This window comes from Conger conger, chromosome 7, assembly GCF_963514075.1.
Source record: "Conger conger chromosome 7, fConCon1.1, whole genome shotgun sequence".
In the NCBI taxonomy this organism is placed as follows: domain Eukaryota; kingdom Metazoa; phylum Chordata; class Actinopteri; order Anguilliformes; family Congridae; genus Conger; species Conger conger.
The window spans coordinates 3171025-3190558 of NC_083766.1; the positions used below are offsets into that span (position 1 = coordinate 3171025).

A 19534-nucleotide genomic window follows, 5' to 3' on the forward strand; every position below is an offset into this window, starting at 1 on the left:
GAGCACCTCACAGAAGGGATGTGTGAAAACCACAAAGCCCTAATGAAGGAGTTGTGCTTCACGCTGCCTTGCATCTAAAAAAGAAAAACAGAAGTATTTCCCGCACAAATGAGCTACATTAAATTTTTTTGCCATCCAAGACAATTTTTTCTGATATAAAAATCTGCAAAATAATTAATAATTAAAATCATAATTTATCATGAATCATATTAGTAATAATTTGTGAAATATTACATATACTCTTTGGAGAGGGTGAAATTGTATTTTTACCATTCTAATTATATTTAATAATAAAATTATAATGAAATTGTATTTTTACACAGTTATTTGTGCACTGGCTTTAAAAATGCTTAAAAAATGTATTTGTGTTTTCTGTCTATTTCAGGTGCTGAAGGAACCCCGAATGAAGATGCAGTGAACTACGCAGAACTGCATTTTAAAAAGAGAAAAGGTAGCATGTCTGTCTGCATGTCCGTCTGCATGTCCGTCTGCATGTCCGTCTGCGTGTCTGTCTGCATGTCTGCATGTCTGTCTGCATGTCTGTCTGCATGTCTGTCTGTCTGCATGTCTGTCTGTCTGCATGTCCATCTGTCTGCATGTCCATCTGTCTGCATGTCTGTCTGCATGTCTGTCTGCGTGTCTGTCTGCATGTCTGTCTGCATGTCTGTCTGCATGTCTGTCTGCATGTCTGTCTGTGCTACGCTGCCATCTGACCGCACTGGCCAGACTGCGGGGCTAAGAGGGAAATGTTGAAATGTATTTTTACACGGCATGTTCATCCACCGCTTCCTTCTATCTTTCAACAGAAACTGACGACTGTAGAGCAGCCCTCTGTGCTGTAAGTACTATTCATTTACCTCTTCATTCATTCATTCATTCATTCATTTAACACGTCTTTTTTGCACGTCTTGTAAGTATGTAATGCCATATCTGTGGCTGCAAGCCTTTTAAAACGTTCTTTCATTTAGACTGAAGCCCTGCCTACTGAGGAAGACTCTGTGATTTATTCACGGTTGGCCCTGACAACCAGAACTTGAAGAAAATGTATGAACTTTCATTTTATTGCAGATGTCATTTGTTCCAATAATTACATGTTTTGGCAGTGAATGTATAAAATAAATCTAAATAAATAAAACAAAATATACTTGTTTTGTTTTCAGCTTCAAAACCTTTTAAAATAATTTAGTTTTTAAAGTTAATTTTGGGCGGCACGGATGGTGCAGTGGGTAGCACTGCCGCCTCACAGCAAGGAGGTCCTGGGTTCGAATCCCCGTCGGCCGGGGCCTCTCTGTGCGGAGTTTGCATGTTCTCCCCGTGTCTGCGTGGGTTTCCTCCGGGTACTCCGGTTTCCTCCCACAGTCCAAAGACATGCATGTTAGGCTGATTGGAGAGTCTAAATTGCCCATAGGTATGAGTGTGTGAGTGAATGGTGTGTGTGCCCTGCGATGGACTGGCGACCTGTCCAGGGTGTATTCCTGCCTTTCGCCCAATGTATGCTGGGATAGGCTCCAGCCCCCCTGCGACCCTGATCAGGATAAGCGGGTTCAGATAATGGATGGATGGATGGAAAGTTAATTTTGAATGTTATTCACAGAGTGTGATAATTTCTTTAGAAAATATTATATGGAATTTTTACAATGTTTTATATCATGTAGTTCTTTAGAAAATATACAATGGTCTCTTTTATAAGGTTCAAAATGGCCAAATACAGCTCTCTGGTCTTCATGTTGGTTCATGTTTTCTAGCACTAATGCAGTCTTCACAGGCAAAACCCAAGGCTAAAACCAAGAGTAGACATTCAGAACTATTTATTATTTAACCGATCAATCTAACAGGACACATCTGGGCAACAAGAAACACCTGCCCATGTTCCAGTACTTTTGCTCACCTGAAAATTGGGTGGTCTGATACAAAAGGTGATATGTTCTAAGTTGTTTCACAAATCTAGATAAAAAATACCAGAAAATAAAAGTTGAGATTCCAAACTCAGGTACATCTTTTGACCTCAATCCCAATTGTCTTCAGTGTATAGTAAAAACAAAGGAATTGACCTCGCTGTTCCAGTACTTTTGGAGGGGACAGTGCAAGTGGGCTAACAGCGCTGCCTAGTGTTCAATCACTCTCATGACAACAAATGACTTCCATGTACTGTATATACACTTAGTGAGCACATTATTAGGTATTTATTCTATTTATTTTTTTAGACTTATTAAGTCTTCTGCCAATGTAGCCTATCCACTTAGAGGTTTGACGCATTGTGTGTTCAGAGATGCTCTTCTGCATACCACTGATGTAATGTGTGGTTATTTGTGTTACTGTCACCTTCCTGTCAGCTTTGACCAGTCTGGCCCTTCTCCTCTGACCTCTCTCATTAACAAGGCGTTTCTGTCTGCAGAACTGCTGCTCACTGGATGTTTTTTGTTTTTTGCACAATTCTCTGCAAACTCTAGAAACTATTGTACATGAAAATCCCAGGAGATCAGCAGTTTCTGAGATACTCAGACCACCCTGCCTGGCACCAACAATCATTCCTCGGTCAAAGTCACTTTTCTTACCCATTCTGACATTTGGTCTGAAAAACTGCTGAACCTCTTCATCATATCTTTTATGTATGTTTTTATGCCTTTAGTTGCTGCCACATGATTGGCTGATGAAATATTTCCATTAACAGGATGGTGTACTGGTGTACCTAATAAAGTGCTCACTGAGTGTACAAATCTGGAATACTGAGAGGAAATATTTCGGAAGAAAAAAATGAACGTACACAAGTAAACTGCACCCAAGATTAATAAAATTAATAACAAATTAACCGAATGTAATCCACATTCCTCATTCAGAACTGATTGCACAGGGCATATACTGTAAATGGTACATCTATGCATTTTAATGTGATAACTGACATTTTAACCTGAATTGTATTGTCTATTGTTTTCTTCAGATAGGGGTATCTATAGCTTTTATAGATTAAAGTGCATCTAGAACATTCCATTACTGAGGAGCTGAGACAGGACCTCTGTTTTGTTATGAGCCTGGTTATTGGCTAGCATTGTCATGTGGAGACCCAGAAGCGGAGAAACTGTGTGTGTGTGTTTTGTGTGTGTTGTGTGTTGTATGTGTGGTGTGTGGTGTGTGTGTGTGTGTGTGTCTGTTGTGTGTGTGTGTGTGTGTGGTGTGTGTGTGTGCGTTGCGTGTGTGTTGTGTGCGTGCGTTGTGTGTGGTGTGTGGTGTGTAGTGTCACTTATTTCAATAAAATAAAACATTTCAAAAATGTAAAAAAAATATAGATATAGACAAGTATACTATATATTAAAATACATAACATACAAAACAATTAATAATATGTGTCATATTAACTTTAATTAATATATTTGAATACTTAATATACTGTAGGCTTTGGTTTTAAGTATTTAGGGTGTAGGCGTGTTGTGGAAATTCTCCATGTTGGCAAAAAAAGAACCAAAGAAATTGTGTCATTCTCCGAATTCAGTACGCATGCATCTATGAAAGCCTGTGGATAATATTACGTTAAGTTTTTCTATTTAGAAATGACCATATCTCTGAGCAGAAGGCTGGAGCGCAGATACTGTACCCTGCCCGCTCAATAATTTGCCTCGCTATGGATTGTGGGAGTTACAGACAGTCTCTGCCCAGACTTGTTCCCGGGGGCTGACGGAACAGTAGACATATTGCTGCGCTCTATTCGGTAAGTAATTCACGGTCTCTGATTTTCATTTAAAGCTGTTCCACGCTGCGAAATCAGGTCCTTCTCGGCAGATGGGGTCGTTGTTCCGGCTCCGTGTTTTTATTATGTCGTTTCTTTGCTGGAGAAGGCCGTGCAGCCGGAGCTGTATTTATAGCGAGGGCTACTCTGCATGACGTTAGGTGTGATCACAACTCCGCTCTTTAACACAAAAAAGCACACAGCTAGAGAGCTAGCCAGCTAATGTCCTTGGTAAAAGCCGTGTGTCAGCTTTAGTACTATAGGCCCGTTTCATCATGTATTGCTTTATTGTCTTGCTTGCTTGTCTCGCTGCGATTTGTAGGTTAGGCTATCACATGGGTTTCTCAAAACACGGAAATGGCTTGCATGTCAGTAAATACTGATACATACATACATTGAATTGTCCTTAATTCTGCACTCACAATTCTGAAACAAAGCACAGATGCGTTGTAGGTTGTTAAAAAATGAAATACTGAGTAAGGTTTCCCTTTAGCTGTATGCTAAATAGGGTATTGTTTCGAAATTAATTATTTACTACATTCGAGGATGCTCAGTAACATAGCATCCAAGCGCTGGCTTTCCGGCTGCTTGGACTTTCTTGTAAACATGCAGAACGCAGTAATTTTGATTGCGCGTTTTAAGATGAAATACGATTAAAGACTTCTGTTACTATTACTACTATTACTATGGTACTATTAAATTTGATCATTCTACGATCAAAATATGATCTAAATACTTGTTATTATGTATGTTATTATTGAAAACGTTTGATAGTATGGAATGGATAGGTTACACGAATATAATTCTATGCATTTTATTATATACCTATAGCCACCTGCACATAATTGCGGAAAAGAATACTAGCGCAATTATTATCTCGTTTGTTAATAATAATAATAATAATAATAATAATAATAATAATAATAATAATAATAACATTCATAGTAAAAATAATAAACATCTGCAAATTAAAAACAAATGAACAGACTTACTACAAAATACCTGCATTTCACACATTACATTAATCACATTAATGACCGCAGCATGCAGTAAGTCTGCATTCTCTGCACAAATGTAGCAAAAACAGGTGTCTTTTAAGAGAAACATAAAACATATGATTGTCACATGGCGTACTGGCTACCTATTGGCTGTGAGCACTTTTATCATTTCCCGACCCTGTTACGTAGGGCTATGCCAGTGGGTTTGTGTTTGGAGCAAAGCTGTAAAAATAAACAAACAACAATATTCTGTTCCTGTGTCTACTGTGTCAGCTGTTGTGTGCCTGGCTGGAGTTCAAACCTCTACACTCTGGGTTTTTAACCCCTGGTGGGGTTTGAAGGTACTGCAGGGGGTCACTGGCTAGACTTGATACGCAATGGCTACATACGGTTGGTTGCCATTTTGTAATGTAGCCACTTTATCCATAGCGCTGTACAATTGATGCTTCTCATTCAGCCATTCATGCACACAATCACACAACAACGGCGATTGGCTGCCATGCAATGCACCAATCGGCTCGTCTGGAGCATTCGGGGGTTAGGTGTCTTGCTCAGGGACACTTCGACACACCCAGGGCGGGATCGATCCGGCAACCCTCTATGAATTCATAGCACCGGACAGGAGATCTGTGATTGGCAATAAAATACATTACACAGGTGGCTGCCCATTACTTAAATGGGCTGTTGGTGCATAATAACTTGGGTTTGTTTTCACCTTGCTTCCCCTTGTGCTGCTGCCTGTGTGGATGTCAGAGCTCAGCAATGCATGAGTTAGCAACGACCAGTTAGCTACTAACGAGCTCGTCAAGTAATTTCCCTGCAGACAGTGTATTGTATTTCTTGTTTCGTGGTCTTTATTCAATCACGTCCTGCATTTTTGAACATCTATGTACAATTTCTGAATATATATATATATATATATATATAGCAATGTAATCTATATTTTATTATTATTATTAATATAATTATTATTAGTAGTAGTAGTAGTATTTTTTTAAATTATATTTAATTTCTGGCGGCACGGACGGTGCAGTGGGTAGCACTGCCGCCTCACAGCAAGGAGGTCCTGGGTTCGAATCCCCATCGGCCGGGGCCTCTCTGTGAGGAGTTTGCATGCTCTCCCCGTGTCTGCGTGGGTTTCCTCCGGGTACTCCGGTTTCCTTCCACAGTCCAAAGACATGCAGGTTAGGCTGATTGGAGAGTCTAAATTGCCCTTAGGTATGAGTGTGTGATTGAATGGTGTGTGTGCCCTGCGATGGACTGGCGACCTGTCCAGGGTGTATTCCTGCCTTTCGCCCAATGTATGCTGGGATAGGCTCCAGCCCCCCTGCGATCCTGTTCAGGATAAGCGGGTTAGGATAATGGATGGATGGATGGCAGGCATTTAATTTCTTCCTTGTCCTTAGTAGTTTGCAGCCATTAAAATGTTAATTTGCATTAAAAGGATTGGATTGTTTGGCTCTATCACATCTCACTAAGGAGCTCACATCAGTGGCAGATTTTGAGTAGCCTATGATCCTCAGTGCCCGTAGATGCCCGCTATATTTCATGGGTTTTTTTCAATATTTGACAGAAAATGACCACCTATTTTTGTGTATTTATACAGTGTTGCCACCTAAGCGTAGTGGTTAGGGTAAATGACTGGGACCCGCAAGGTCGGTGGTTCGAATCCCAGTGTAGCCGCAATAAGATCCGCGTAGCCGTTGGGCCCTTGAGCAAGGCCCTTAACCCTGCACTGCTCCAGGGGAGGATTGTCTCCTGCTTAGTCTAAAATCAACTGTAAGTCACTCTGGATAAGAGCATCTGCCAAATGCCATTATTGTAATGGATATAGCCCTCCAATCCTCACAGAAACAGTTTGTGTGCTAATGGAAACACGAGTCTGCTCAGTTTTTCAGTGCTATTGCAGGGATAGTAGAATATTCCATTTCACCACCGGTGGGGCCACATGGCTCAGGCAGTAAGAGCAGTCGTCTGGCAGTCGGAGGGTTGCCGGTTCGATCCCCCACCCGGGCTGTGTCGAAGTGTCACTGAGCAAGACACCTAACCCCCAAATGCTCCTGACGAGCTGGTCGGCGCCTTGCATGGCAGCCAATCGCCGTTGGTGTGTGAGTGTGTGTATGAATGGGTGAATGAGAAGCATCAATTGTACAGCGCTTTGGATAAAGGCGCTATATAAATGCCAACCATTTACCATTTACCATTTACCATTTACCATCTTACCACTTGGCTAAAGTGTAGAGGACACAGTGATGATCATCACTATGCTTGTGAGGACTGGATGAGCGTCCAGCGGCTGATGTCGTCCGCTGTAATGTAGTGTAGTGTAGTGTAGTGTAGTGTAGTGCAGTGTAATGTACTGTAATGTAGTGTAATGTAGTGTGGTGTACTGTAATGTAGTGTAATGTACTGTAATGTAGTGTGGTGTAGTGTAATGTAGTGTAATGTACTGTAATGTAGTGTAATGTAGTGTCATGTACTGTAATGTAGTGTGGTGTAGTGTAATGTAGTGTAATGTAGTGTGGTGTAGTGTAATGTAGTGTAGTGTAATGTACTGTAATGTAGTGTAATGTAGTGTGGTGTACTGTAATGTAGTGTAATGTAGTGTGGTGTACTGTAATGTAGTGTAATGTACTGTAATGTAGTGTAATGTAGTGTGGTGTACTGTAATGTAGTGTAATGTACTGTAATGTAGTGTGGTGTAGTGTAATGTAGTGTAATGTACTGTAATGTAGTGTAATGTAGTGTCATGTACTGTAATGTAGTGTGGTGTAGTGTAATGTAGTGTAATGTAGTGTGGTGTAGTGTAATGTAGTGTAATGTAGTGTGGTGTAGTGTAATGTAGTGTAATGTAGTGTGGTGTAGTGTAATGTACTGTAATGTACTGTAATGTAGTGTAATGTAGTGTAGTGTAATGTACTGTAATGTAGTGTAATGTAGTGTGGTGTACTGTAATGTAGTGTAATGTAGTGTGGTGTACTGTAATGTAGTGTAATGTACTGTAATGTAGTGTAATGTACTGTAATGTAGTGTAATGTAGTGTAATGTACTGTAATGTAGTGTAATGTCGTGTAATGTACTGTAATGTAGTGTGGTGTAGTGTAATGTAATGTAATGCAGTGCACTGTAATGTAGTGTAATGTACTGTAATGTAGTGTGGTGTACTGTAATGTACTGTAATGTAGTGTGATGTAGTGTAATGTAGTGTAATGTACTGTAATGTAGTGTAATGTAGTGTAATGTACTGTAATGTAGTGTAATGTACTGTAGTGTAGTGTAATGTAGTGTAATGTACTGTGGTGTAGTGTAATGTAGTGTAATGTACTGTAATGTACTGTAATGTACTGTAATGTACTGTAGTGTAGTGTAATGTAGTGTAATGTAGTGTAGTGTACTGTACTGTAGTGTAATGTAGTGTGGTGTAGTGTAATGTACTGTAATGTAGTGTAATGTAGTGTAATGTACTGTAATGTACTGTAATGTAATGTACTGTACTGTCGCCTGGCAGCAGATCTTCAGACTGGCTGCAGCTGCACCATGTCCAGCCGCGGAGGAAAAAAGAAGACCACCAAGACGTCCCGGTCCACCAAGGCCGGCGTGATCTTCCCTGTGGGCAGGATGCTGCGGTACATTAAGAAGGGGCTGCCCAAGTACCGGATCGGCGTGGGGGCGCCTGTCTACATGGCCGCTGTCCTGGAATACCTGACCGGTGAGACGGAACCGGGGCCCTGTCTGTCTGTCTGTCCGTCTGTCCATCTGCCCGTCTGCATGTCTGTCCGTCCGTCTGTCTGTCTGCTCCTCGCGCATGTTCCTCTCTGCATGGGTGCTCTTGCTCCTGTTCTGTGAGTGTGTGTGTGTGTGCTGTGCTGGGAGATATTTGTCGCCTCGCTGAATCAGAGAGTCCGTGTTTAACACACGGATGTGCTGCCCAGCATCAACCTGCTTTAGCCAGAATCGTGTCTCTCGCCCAATTTAGCCAAAGTCTTGTCTCTCGCCCGCTTTAACCAAAGTCTTGTCTCTTGCCCTCTTTAGACAGAATCATGTATCTCGCCCGCTTTAACCAAAGTCTTGTCTCTTGCCCTCTTTAGACAGAATCATGTATCTCGCCCGCTTTAACCAAAGTCTTGTCTCTCGCCCACTAGCTGAAATCTTGGAGCTGGCTGGGAACGCCGCCCGGGACAACAAGAAGGGCCGGGTCACCCCGAGACACATCCTGCTGGCCATCGCCAACGACGAGGAGCTCAATCAGGTGTGTGTGTGTGTCTGTGTGAGCAGTGTGTGTGTGTGTGTGTGTGTGTGTGAGCAGTGTGTGTGTGTGTGTGTGTGTGTGAGCAGTGTGTGTGTGTGTGTGTGTGTGTGTGTGTGTGTGTGTGTGTGCGTGTGTGCGTGTGTGCGTGCGTGTGTGCGAGTGTGTGCGTGTGTGTGTGTGTGTGAGCACTGTGTGTGTGTGAGCAGTGTGAGCTGTGTCTGTATGTGTGCGTGAGTGTGTGTGTGTGTGTGTGTGTGTGTGTGTGTGTGCACGTGTGTGTGAGTGTGTGTGTGTGTGTGTGTGAGCAGTGTGTGCGTGTGAGCAATGTGAGCTGTGTGTGTGTGTGTGTGTGTGTGTTCACTCATGCTCTGTCTCTAGCTGCTGAAGGGCGTGACCATCGCGGCCGGGGGGGTCTTGCCCAACATCCACCCCGAGCTGCTGGCCAAGAAGAGGGGCAGCAAGGGGAAGCTGGAGGCCATCATCACCCCCCCGCCCGCCAAGAAGTCCAAGACATCCGTCGCCAAGAAGTCTGCGGCCAAGAGGGGCGGGGGCAAGAAGGGGGCTGGGAAGGCCAAGGTACGATTCCACCCCACGGTCGTGAGACCCTCCGTTTGGACCTTTTTCCCCGTGCCTGATTTGATCCTGTGTTGATCCTGATCAAATCACAAGCCGTGGGATTGCGCTGCGATAGGTGCAGTCTGTATCAGCTGGACTCTGGACTCTGGCACTGTGCTTGACGGCCGGCTGCTGATGGCTGTGTGTGTTTTTCTCCCAGAAGAAGCAGGGAGAGGTTAGCAAGGCCGCTACCGCCGACAGCACGACCGAGGGCACCCCGGCGGACGGGTTCACCGTCCTCTCCACAAAGAGCCTCTTCCTGGGGCAGAAGGTACCGCCGCCTCCTAAACAATGCACCAACGTGGCCTCCCTCGCACACCACCGCACAGTTAATCGGCTGACACCTTTATCCAACGTTTTACACTTTTATCCGACTTGGAGTTGACTAAACTAAGCGACATGGAGCAATGTTTGATACATTACTGGTATTCAGCCAATGCGGGGGCCAATCCCCCTGGAGCAATGTGGGGTTAAGGGCCTTGCTCAAGGGCTCAACAGCTGTGCAGATATTATTGTGGTTGCACCGGGGCTTGAACCACCAACCTTCCGGGTCCCAGTCAAGCCCCTTAGCCACTAACTAGATGCTGCCACCATGTGGGTTTAAGGGCCCAACAGCTGCACTGATCTTATTGTGGCCACACTGTAAAGTTCATATTGTTAGGAGGAAAAGTGTGTCTCTTCCTACAACACATTCCCTTCATTAGGGCAGTGTTAGAGGCACATTAGACGTGTTCCTGGGGTTATAGTAGGGTAGGATGGCAGTACAGTACACTGTTAGTGGACACTTCACTAGGGGACTACACTGCAGCCCTGATCCTTAACTGATCAGTTAAACGTGATGACACACACATACGCACACCAGTTTCCAAGTTACTGTTTAGCCAATGAACAGCCATTTCCTGTTTTCAATCCTGGGCTGACTGTATGTGAAAAGTAGTCCTACCGGTGCAGTAGGTTTGAATGCTTGAATGAGCACCATGTTGACCTTACCTTCCCATTGTAATCACTGCCTGTGAGCCTAACAGATCCACTCTCTACTCCCACGAGCCAATCCCCTGCTGCAAACAAAACTGCTTGCTTTCTGTTGCCTCTGTCACTACCCGTGTCCTGGTTTACCGCTGCCTTATACACATACATAACCAGCAAGGCTTAAACCAAACTACTAGACTCCAGCCTTACACACATACATAACCAGCAAGGCTTAAACCAAACTACTAGACTCCAGCCTTACACACATACATAACCAGCAAGGCTTAAACCAAGCTTCTAAACTCTAGCCTTACACACATACATAAACAGCAAGGCTGAAACCAAGCTATAGACTCCAGCCTTACACACATACATAACCAGCCAGGCTTAAACCAAGCTACTAGACTCCAGCCTTACACACATACATAACCAGCAAGGCTGAAACCAAGCTATAGACTCCAGCCTTACACACATACATAACCAGCAAGGCTGAAACCAAGCTATAGACTCCAGCCTTACACACATACATAACCAGCAAGGCTGAAACCAAGCTTCTAAACCCCAGGCTTACGCACATACAGCCGGTCAGGCGTAAAACCAAGGTGCTTAACTCCTGCCTTACACACAAACTTACATACCCTACTGAAAATTAAATAAGCTGCTTACACACACTAGCTGCTGAGCTGCTAATGCTTGTGAAAGCATTTTTTTTATTTGCTTTTCTTTGCTCTGTGTAGTAAGAGAGCATATGTAAAAACTTAATAATAATAAATAAATAAAATCCTGAGAAGGAGACGAAGCGCTATTAAAAATTATCTGAATGTTGGGAAAACCAGAGAGAAGAAATTGTGGCAGGTAAATGCTAAAATGACCCAGGAGCCACACGTTTTGACATTGGAGGGCTGGTTCAGTCAAACCCCAGCCACACGTTTTGACATTGGAGGGCTGGTTCAGTCAAACCCCAGCCACACGTTTTGACATTAGAGGGCTGGTTCAGTCAAACCACAGCCTCACGTTTTGGCATTAGAGGGCTGGTTCAGTCAAACCCCAGCCACACGTTTTGACATTAGAGGGCTGGTTCAGTCAAACCACAGCCTCACGTTTTGACATTGGAGGGCTGGTTCAGTCAAACCCCAGCCACACGTTTTGACATTAGAGGGCTGGTTCAGTCAAACCACAGCCTCACGTTTTGACATTGGAGGGCTGGTTCAGTCAAACCCCAGCCACACGTTTTGACATTAGAGGGCTGGTTCAGTCAAACCCCAGCCTCACGTTTTGGCATTAGAGGGCTGGTTCAGTCAAACCCCAGCGTCACGTTTTGGCATTAGAGGGCTGGTTCAGTCAAACCCCAGCCACACGTTTTGACATTAGAGGGCTGGTTCAGTCAAACCCCAGCCACACGTTTTGACATTAGAGGGCTGGTTCAGTCAAACCACAGCCTCACGTTTTGACATTAGAGGGCTGGTTCAGTCAAACCACAGCCTCACGTTTTGACATTAGAGGGCTGGTTCAGTCAAACCACAGCCTCACGTTTTGACATTGGAGGGCTGGTTCAGTCAAACCCCAGCCACACGTTTTGACATTAGAGGGCTGGTTCAGTCAAACCACAGCCTCACGTTTTGGCATTAGAGGGCTGGTTCAGTCAAACCCCAGCCACACGTTTTGACATTAGAGGGCTGGTTCAGTCAAACCCCAGCCACACGTTTTGGCATTGGAGGGCTGGCTCAGTCAAACCCCAGCCACACGTTTTGGCATTGGAGGGCTGGCTCAGTCAAACCCCAGCCACACGTTTTGGCATTAGAGGGCTGGCTCAGTCAAACCCCAGCCACACGTGCTGGGAATAAAGTGATCTCTCCTGGCGTAACTTTAGGTCATTTGTCTGCGCACAATTAAGCAAACCTCTCACCGTACTACTGACAATCCCTTCTGCCTGTAAAGAAGAATCACTGTATAATAACGTGTAGAACCTTGATAATATTTGCTTACCAAACGCGGCTATTTTTGAGTCATTAATAAAATATAAACACCAAAAATATATTGCAATACATTTTTTTTTTTTTTGTGTATTGCTCATTGTTAATATTTGTATTCTTCTAATATTTCTTCTAATCTATTATTGCTTATTAAAACATTAAAATGATGTGTCCCTATTTCTCACACAGCATACTGTATATACTTGTCTCTGTAAATGCAGTGGAGCTGTTAACACTCATAAGCTTCCCTTGAGTATGGTGGCTCCATTTTAAGAGCTCCTCTTTAGGTCTTTCGGCTGTCGGAATGGGGGGTTTGGGGTGTGTTTGTCCAAACTGAGGGGAAACCACACACTGCCTCCATTGCTCAGGTGTGAACAGAGAAAATTGCACTTGACACCGGATTGATGTTTCCAGTTAAATTATGTTCTTCTTGTCTTTAAAATGGTTCAAAAACGCTACTGATAATCTGGTTCATCTGATCAGCACTAGCATTCAAATGAAATAATCTTGTTATTAAGATTAAAATTGTGAAATTCGGAAATTGTGTTTCTGCTGCCTGCTTGAAATAAGTCTTAACCTGAAATTTAAGATTGAAATTCAGATTCAGTTCAAATAGTATTTGTTTTGGATTCAAAACAAATACTAGCAGATGGGCGGGTTTTACAGTTTTGGGATCTTTTCATTTGTTCCAATTCACCAGACAAGCTTAGTCGAATGCAGAAAAGTACTTGAATGTGAAACAAATACTATTTGAGCCCTGGTCTGGTGAGCTTCATTTAGTCGCTGGCTTTCTGTAATAACACTTTTCTTCTCTGCTTTATACCTGGATGTTTGCTCTTTAATTGCCCTTTAATTTCACCTGGGCTGTGGTTACACTAGTCTTTTCGGGCGGCTTCTGGAGTCGGGTCTAAAAACATCCGATCGCACTCGGCCACAGTCGCGTCCGCATTTCCCAGTTTGACGAGAGCTCTGGTGATCAGACCTCCGCTCGAATTTCATTCCCCGATAATACGCCACACGTAACAAACATTCCCGAGCTCTAAGTATTTGTGAGATACGTTCTCTTTTCAGTTATATTTAAGCTATCGAGTGACATGGGCGTGATTTCGTTTTCCCGTGAATTTTTAAACCGTAAAGAATTAGCAAAAAAAAAGACAAAAAAAAAAACGAAGCCAATGCGAGCGATGTCTGATTTGAGTGCGTCCGTGCCTGTCGGTAGAGCGGCCGGGCGTGATGGCGCTCCGACACGCGTAGAGACGGGACCTGAAGGCGCAGTGTAACCTCAGCCTTGGCAGGGCGCTTGCGTGGCTTGTGTTCTCTAACGGCTGTGCCTCCCTCTCCTGCTGCATGCTGTCCTCCCTCCCTTCCAGCTCAACCTCATTCACAGCGAAATCAGTAACTTGGCGGGATTTGACGTGGAGGGTGTAATCAACCCCACCAATGCCGACATTGACCTTAAAGATGACCTAGGTGAGCCCTGAGCTAGTCCGCGTGGGTTGGGAAAAATCCTTGGAAGAAAGGAGAGAGAAACACAGAGATGTTTAAAAAATATATATATATAAAAAACACACGCTCTTAAATGGGCGTCATTATAAGCATCGCTAAAACAGGCTCGTGTGCTCGTCCACGTGGGAAGCCACTGGAGACGCGGCCCATCACCCCGTCCGACACGAGCTTTCAAGGATTTTGTCCAATCTGTGATCTGTGCAGAGCAGTCTGTTGACCCCTCTCAGCATCTGGTGGTGTCCGTGTGTGTATGAGAGCGCTCGGCTGGGGTCGAGGGTCGGCTGATGGGCCAGTGTGCTGCGTCCTCAGCCCTCCCCGCTGTACACACACACACACACACACACACTCACACACTGTCTCTACTGTGCCCATCCTTCCCTCCTTATCTCTTTCTCTCTCCCTCTCTTCCTCCCACTCTCTCTCCCTCTCTTCCTCCCACTCTCTCTCTCCCTCTCTTCCTCCCACTCTCTCTCTCTCCCCCTCCCCCCTTTCTCTCTCCCTCTCTTCCTCCCACTCTCTCTCTCTCTCCCCTCCCCCCCTTTCTCCCTCCTTCCCCTCCCTCTCTCTCTCTCCCCTCCCCCCCTTTCTCCCTCCTTCCCCTCCCTCTCTCTCCCCCCGTCATCCCCACACACCTGGCCACACCACCTCTTCCACTGTGTTTGACTCCATTTTGTTTGTGGCTGTTGTCTGTTTGTTGTCGTTGTTTGTCGTAGTTGCAAGTTGTGCAGGCTGACATTGCCGCCATCGACAGCGAAGCTGTTGTTCACCCGACCAATTCTACCTTCCATATGGGGGGGGAAGTAGGTAAAGATGCCTTCGCCGAGGTGGGGGGGGACTCTGTGTGCACCGAAGCCAGCCATGGCCCTCCCATGATGCATCTCTTCCGTCCCTGAACCAGGCCAGAAGCCCCGCTGTCTACATGTAAACTATGTATACAGAATAATACATGCTAATCTTTAACATCAACCGTACCATGTAACTGTGGCTCCCAACCCTGTTCCTGGAGATCTACCGACCTGCAGGATTTTTACTCCAACCCTAAACAAAACACACCTCATTCAACAGCTTGAGATCTCATTGAGCTGTCAATTTGTGGAATCGGTTATGCCAAATTAGGGTTGAAATTAAATCCTACTGGACGGTAGACCTCCAGGAACAGAATTGGAAACCACTGTCACATGGTATAATTGATGGTAAACATGTACCAGGCATGTGCCAAATGACAATTTAACTAAATATACTTTCGAAAGGTAATCTGTCATATGCAGAATAATTTTTTTTTATACAAAATTTAATTCATACATATATTTGGAATGTGCAATGAACTGCTCCACAATTTCTTGGGATCAAAGCAGTTGATTCTTATTTTGTGTTTTGTTCCTTTGAGCCCTGGGGCGAAAAGGGGTCTTCGTATATTCCCAGTGTTCTGGCGGGGCAGTAAGAAATGCGTCATTGCTTTGCGTACCACCGGCTTGAGTGAAGGCAGTCCCCTTTCCACTGTGCCTGGTCACGACCCTCATCGCTTTCTGCTTCCTTCCTGTGGCCGATGTGTTCACATCCACCAGACTCAACTTCCTCCTCGCACCCTGCTGCTTCCTGTCAATGAAGACGGGGCTTCTGGGAAATGTAGTTGATCGAAGGCATTCCCGAGATCGGTTGAGGCCTTTGCGAGCCCAAGGGTGTCAAACTCCGGTCCCGGAGGGCCACAGTGTCAGCAGGTATTTGTGGTTTCCATTCAGTCTGCGGCCAATTAAGTCTTTGAGAAAACCGAGGTCTGTGAACTTGGCCAATCAACGACAGAAATGAGTCACTTGTGCTGAAACACAGCCGATACGGAGGCCCTCCAGGAACGGAGTGTGACACCGTTGCAGTTGGCCAAAGCTACAACAAGTGCATTGTGGGAAAATGTAAGCCCGGTAGGGTACTGCAGAAGATCAGGAAGCAGCAGTGTGTGTGTGTGCAGAGACCAGAGGAACACGAGTCAGACAGGCTGCTGTAGCTGTGGTCTCAAGTTCAGTGCCGTGGAGAGCCGTGTGTATGCTGGTTTTTATTCCAGCTTCACATCTTGATTATATAATTAGTTCAATTATTTGCTGAATTAGGGCTGTGTGTTTGCACATGATGTACAGTGCTGTGCAAAAGTCTTGGGCGCATGTCGAACATTTCTGTAAAATGGAAATAAGTTATTGTTTTAAATATACAAAATGTTACTATAAAGAGCAGTGAGCAGGTAAAAGGTAAATTAAATCAATATTTGTTGTGGCAACCATTTGCCTTTTGTTATCTTAAGATCACTGTCCTGCAGTTTTATAAGAAAATCAACTGGTTCTACCAAACATTTTGGAGAACTTGCCACAGTTCTTCTGCAGAAGCTTGCTCCTGGCTCTCCAGGTGATCCCAGGCAGCCTCGATTAAGTCTTTATCTGAAAACTGCTATTACTTAATATGTTACTTTATTTAATGAAATGCAAAAATTTCACTGTGACAAATATTATTTTTAGGAAATATGAGATTTGCTCTTTTGTGCAGAATGCAAAAAAATATAAATTATGTAAATAATATAAAAATATCTAAGACTACATTTATATTGAAATAAAGATATAGGGTGCCTAAGACTTTTGCACAGTACTGTATATAAAGTGAAATTTGTTATTTGCTTTGTCTAAATAACAACTTGCTTATATTATATAAAAAAATATATTGCATTATATAAAGCATGCTTTAATGCTGTTGAATTGACAAGGCTGGATGTGTAATTGCATTCATTGGTTGGAATGAAAACCTGCAAATACATGGAGTTATTGACCGACAGACCGCGCTATAGAGTCCTGCTTATTCTGGCCTCGACTGCGGCTGCTTCACTGTCTGTCTGTCTGTGTGTCTGTGTGTGTATCTGTCTGTCTGTGTGTGTCTGTATGTCTGTGTATCTGTCTGTCTGTGTGTGTCTGTATGTCTGTGTGTGTCTGTCTGTATGTCTGTGTGTGTATCTGTCTGTCTGTGTGTGTCTGTATGTCTGTGTGTGTCTGTATGTATGTCTGTGTGTGTATCTGTCTGTCTGTGTGTCTGTATGTCTGTGTGTGTCTGTATGTATGTCTTTGTGTCTATGTCTGTATGTGTTTCTGTGTGTCTGTCTGTGTTTCTGTCTGTGCGTCTGTATGTCTGTCTCTCTGTCTGTATGTCTGTCTCTATGTCCATCTCTGTCCGTATATCTGTCTCTCTGTCTGTTTGTTTCTCTGTATCTGTCTGTGTCTGTCTGTTTGTGTGTTTTTCCGTCCGTCTCCCTGTCTGTGTGTCTGTCTGTTTATGTGTCTGTCTGTCTGTGTGTCTATGTCTGTCTCTCTGTCCGTCTCTCTGTATGTCTGTCTCTCTGTCTCTCTGTCTGTAGGTCTGTGTGTCTGTCTCTCTGTCTGTCTGTAGGTCTGTGTGTCTGTCTCTCTGTCTGTGTGTCTCTCTGTCTCTCTGTGTGTGTGTCTGTGTGTCTCTGTGTGTGTGTGTCTCTCTGTCTGTGTGTCTCTCTGTCTGTGTGTCTCTCTGTCTCTCTGTGTGTGTGTCTGTGTGTCTCTGTGTGTGTGTGTGTGTCCAGCCTGGCGGAGTGTGTGTCTCTCTGTCTGTGTGTGTGTGTGTGTGTCTGTGTGTGTGTGTGTGTGTGTGTGTGTGTGTCTCTGTGTGTGTGTGTGTGTGTGTGTGTCTGTGTGTGTGTGTGTGTGTGTCTCTGTGTGTGTGTGTGTGTCTCTGTGTGTGTGTGTGTGTGTGTGTGTGTCTGTGTGTGTGTGTCTCTGTGTGTGTGTGTGTGTCTCTGTGTGTGTGTGTGTGTGTGTCTCTCTGTGTGTCTGTGAGTGTGTGTGTGTCTCTGTGTGTGTGTGTGTGTGTGTGTGTGTGTGTGTGTGTGTGTGTCTCTGTGTGTGTGTGTGTGTGTGTCTCTGTGTGTGTGTGTGTCTCTGTGTGTGTGTGTGTGTGTGAGTGTGTGTGTGTGTGTGTGTGTGTCTCTGTGTGTGTGTGTGTGTGTGTGTGTGTGTGTGTGTGTCGCCTGGCGGACAGGCTGTAACCCTCCTGAGGTGTGCTCTCACAGGCAGCGCTCTGGAGAAGAGGGGGGGGAAGGAGTTTGGAGAGGCCGTGCAGGAGCTGCGCAAGAAGAACGGGCCCCTGGACATCGCCGGAGGTAGGGCTGCTGTGATTGGACAGGGGGGCAGGGGGGCGGGGTTTGTGTGCAGGTGAGGTATGACCTGGAGGTAGGGCTGCTCTGATTGGACAGGGGGGCAGGGCGTGGGGTTTGTGTGCAGGTGAGGTATGACCTGGAGGTAGGGCTGCTCTGATTGGACAGGGGGGGCAGGGGGGCGGGGTTTGTGTGCAGGTGAGGTATGACCTGGAGGTAGGGCCTGCTCTGATTGGACAGGGGGGCAGGGGCGTGGGGTTTGTGCTGTTACTCCACTGGAGCGCTGTTATTCCACTGGAGTGCTGTTATTCCACACTGGAGCGCTGTTACTCCACTGGAGCGCTGTTATTCCACACTGGAGCACTGTTATTCCACACTGGAGCGCTGTTATTCCACACTGGAGCGCTGTTATTCCACACTGGAGCACTGTTATTCCACACTGGAGCACTGTTATTCCACACTGGAGCACTGTTATTCCACACTGGAGCACTGTTATTCCACACTGGAGCACTGTTATTCCACACTGGAGTGCTGTTATTCCACACTGGAGCGCTGTTATTCCACTGGAGCGCTGTTATTCCACTGGAGCGCTGTTATTCCACACTGGAGCACTATTATTCCACTGGAGCGCTGTTATTCCACTGGAGCGCTGTTATTCCACACTGGAGCGCTGTTATTCCACACTGGAGCGCTGTTATTCCACTGGACTTGGCCATTGGTGAATTAGCAGAGCTGGGTAATGCAGCAGCCTGACTCCCTGGGCATTGATGGGATGATGCTAATGCTATAAAGACTTCAGACCGAGCCCTTCCTTATTTCTGACGTCTGCCAGGTGTTGTTGAATGTGCTGGTTGCCGTGGCGATGAGGAGCTGTCGTTGGGGCAGGTAGAGTTGTGTGTTCTTAAGGATGGGGCAGCAGCTCTGTGTCTGAGGCAGCAGTCTGTAAACAGAGCGCAGGGAGGCCAGGACACATGCCCAGGCATGCTGGTCTTTCCATCATTAAGACCCTTTTATGGAAAGTGCTTTAAAATCTGCTTTTCTCAGAGAAAGAGCTTTAAGCCATGCAGGCACATGCAGTAATGATGCTGCCTCAGGGAAGATTTACCTTTCTCCAACTTTAAAATCAGAAGTCTTCAGTGGGAAAATAATTGCTAAGTCAGAGTTCTTTGCTGGGTTAACCCAAAGATTACTTTCCAGGGGGACAGAAAACCAATAGCCAGCAGTATATTACATCCCTCATAAAGCTGTAACCCCCATCCCCTCTGCAGAACACCCAAACTCGTGCTTTCACCGTGTTTCTGATTCTGCGACCAGGACATTTTAAAAACCCTTTGGAAATACTGATGTGTG

The 19534-nt window shown here is 45.0% G+C and overlaps 1 protein-coding gene across 1 annotated transcript in view; it reads left to right on the forward strand.

The window, feature by feature from the left end:
* The first annotated feature begins 3547 nt into the window (after window positions 1–3547).
* LOC133132471 (core histone macro-H2A.1) overlaps window positions 3548–19534 on the forward strand; it is a 17729-nt gene continuing 1742 nt past the window's right edge. Inside the window, exons 1-7 of the mRNA XM_061247928.1 lie at window positions 3548–3703; window positions 8228–8428; window positions 8862–8968; window positions 9347–9544; window positions 9744–9854; window positions 13896–13995; window positions 18101–18242. Of these exons, the coding sequence (XP_061103912.1) occupies window positions 8257–8428; window positions 8862–8968; window positions 9347–9544; window positions 9744–9854; window positions 13896–13995; window positions 18101–18242 (830 nt within the window). The 5' untranslated portion in view covers window positions 3548–3703; window positions 8228–8256. The remainder of the gene's footprint in view (window positions 3704–8227; window positions 8429–8861; window positions 8969–9346; window positions 9545–9743; window positions 9855–13895; window positions 13996–18100; window positions 18243–19534) is intronic.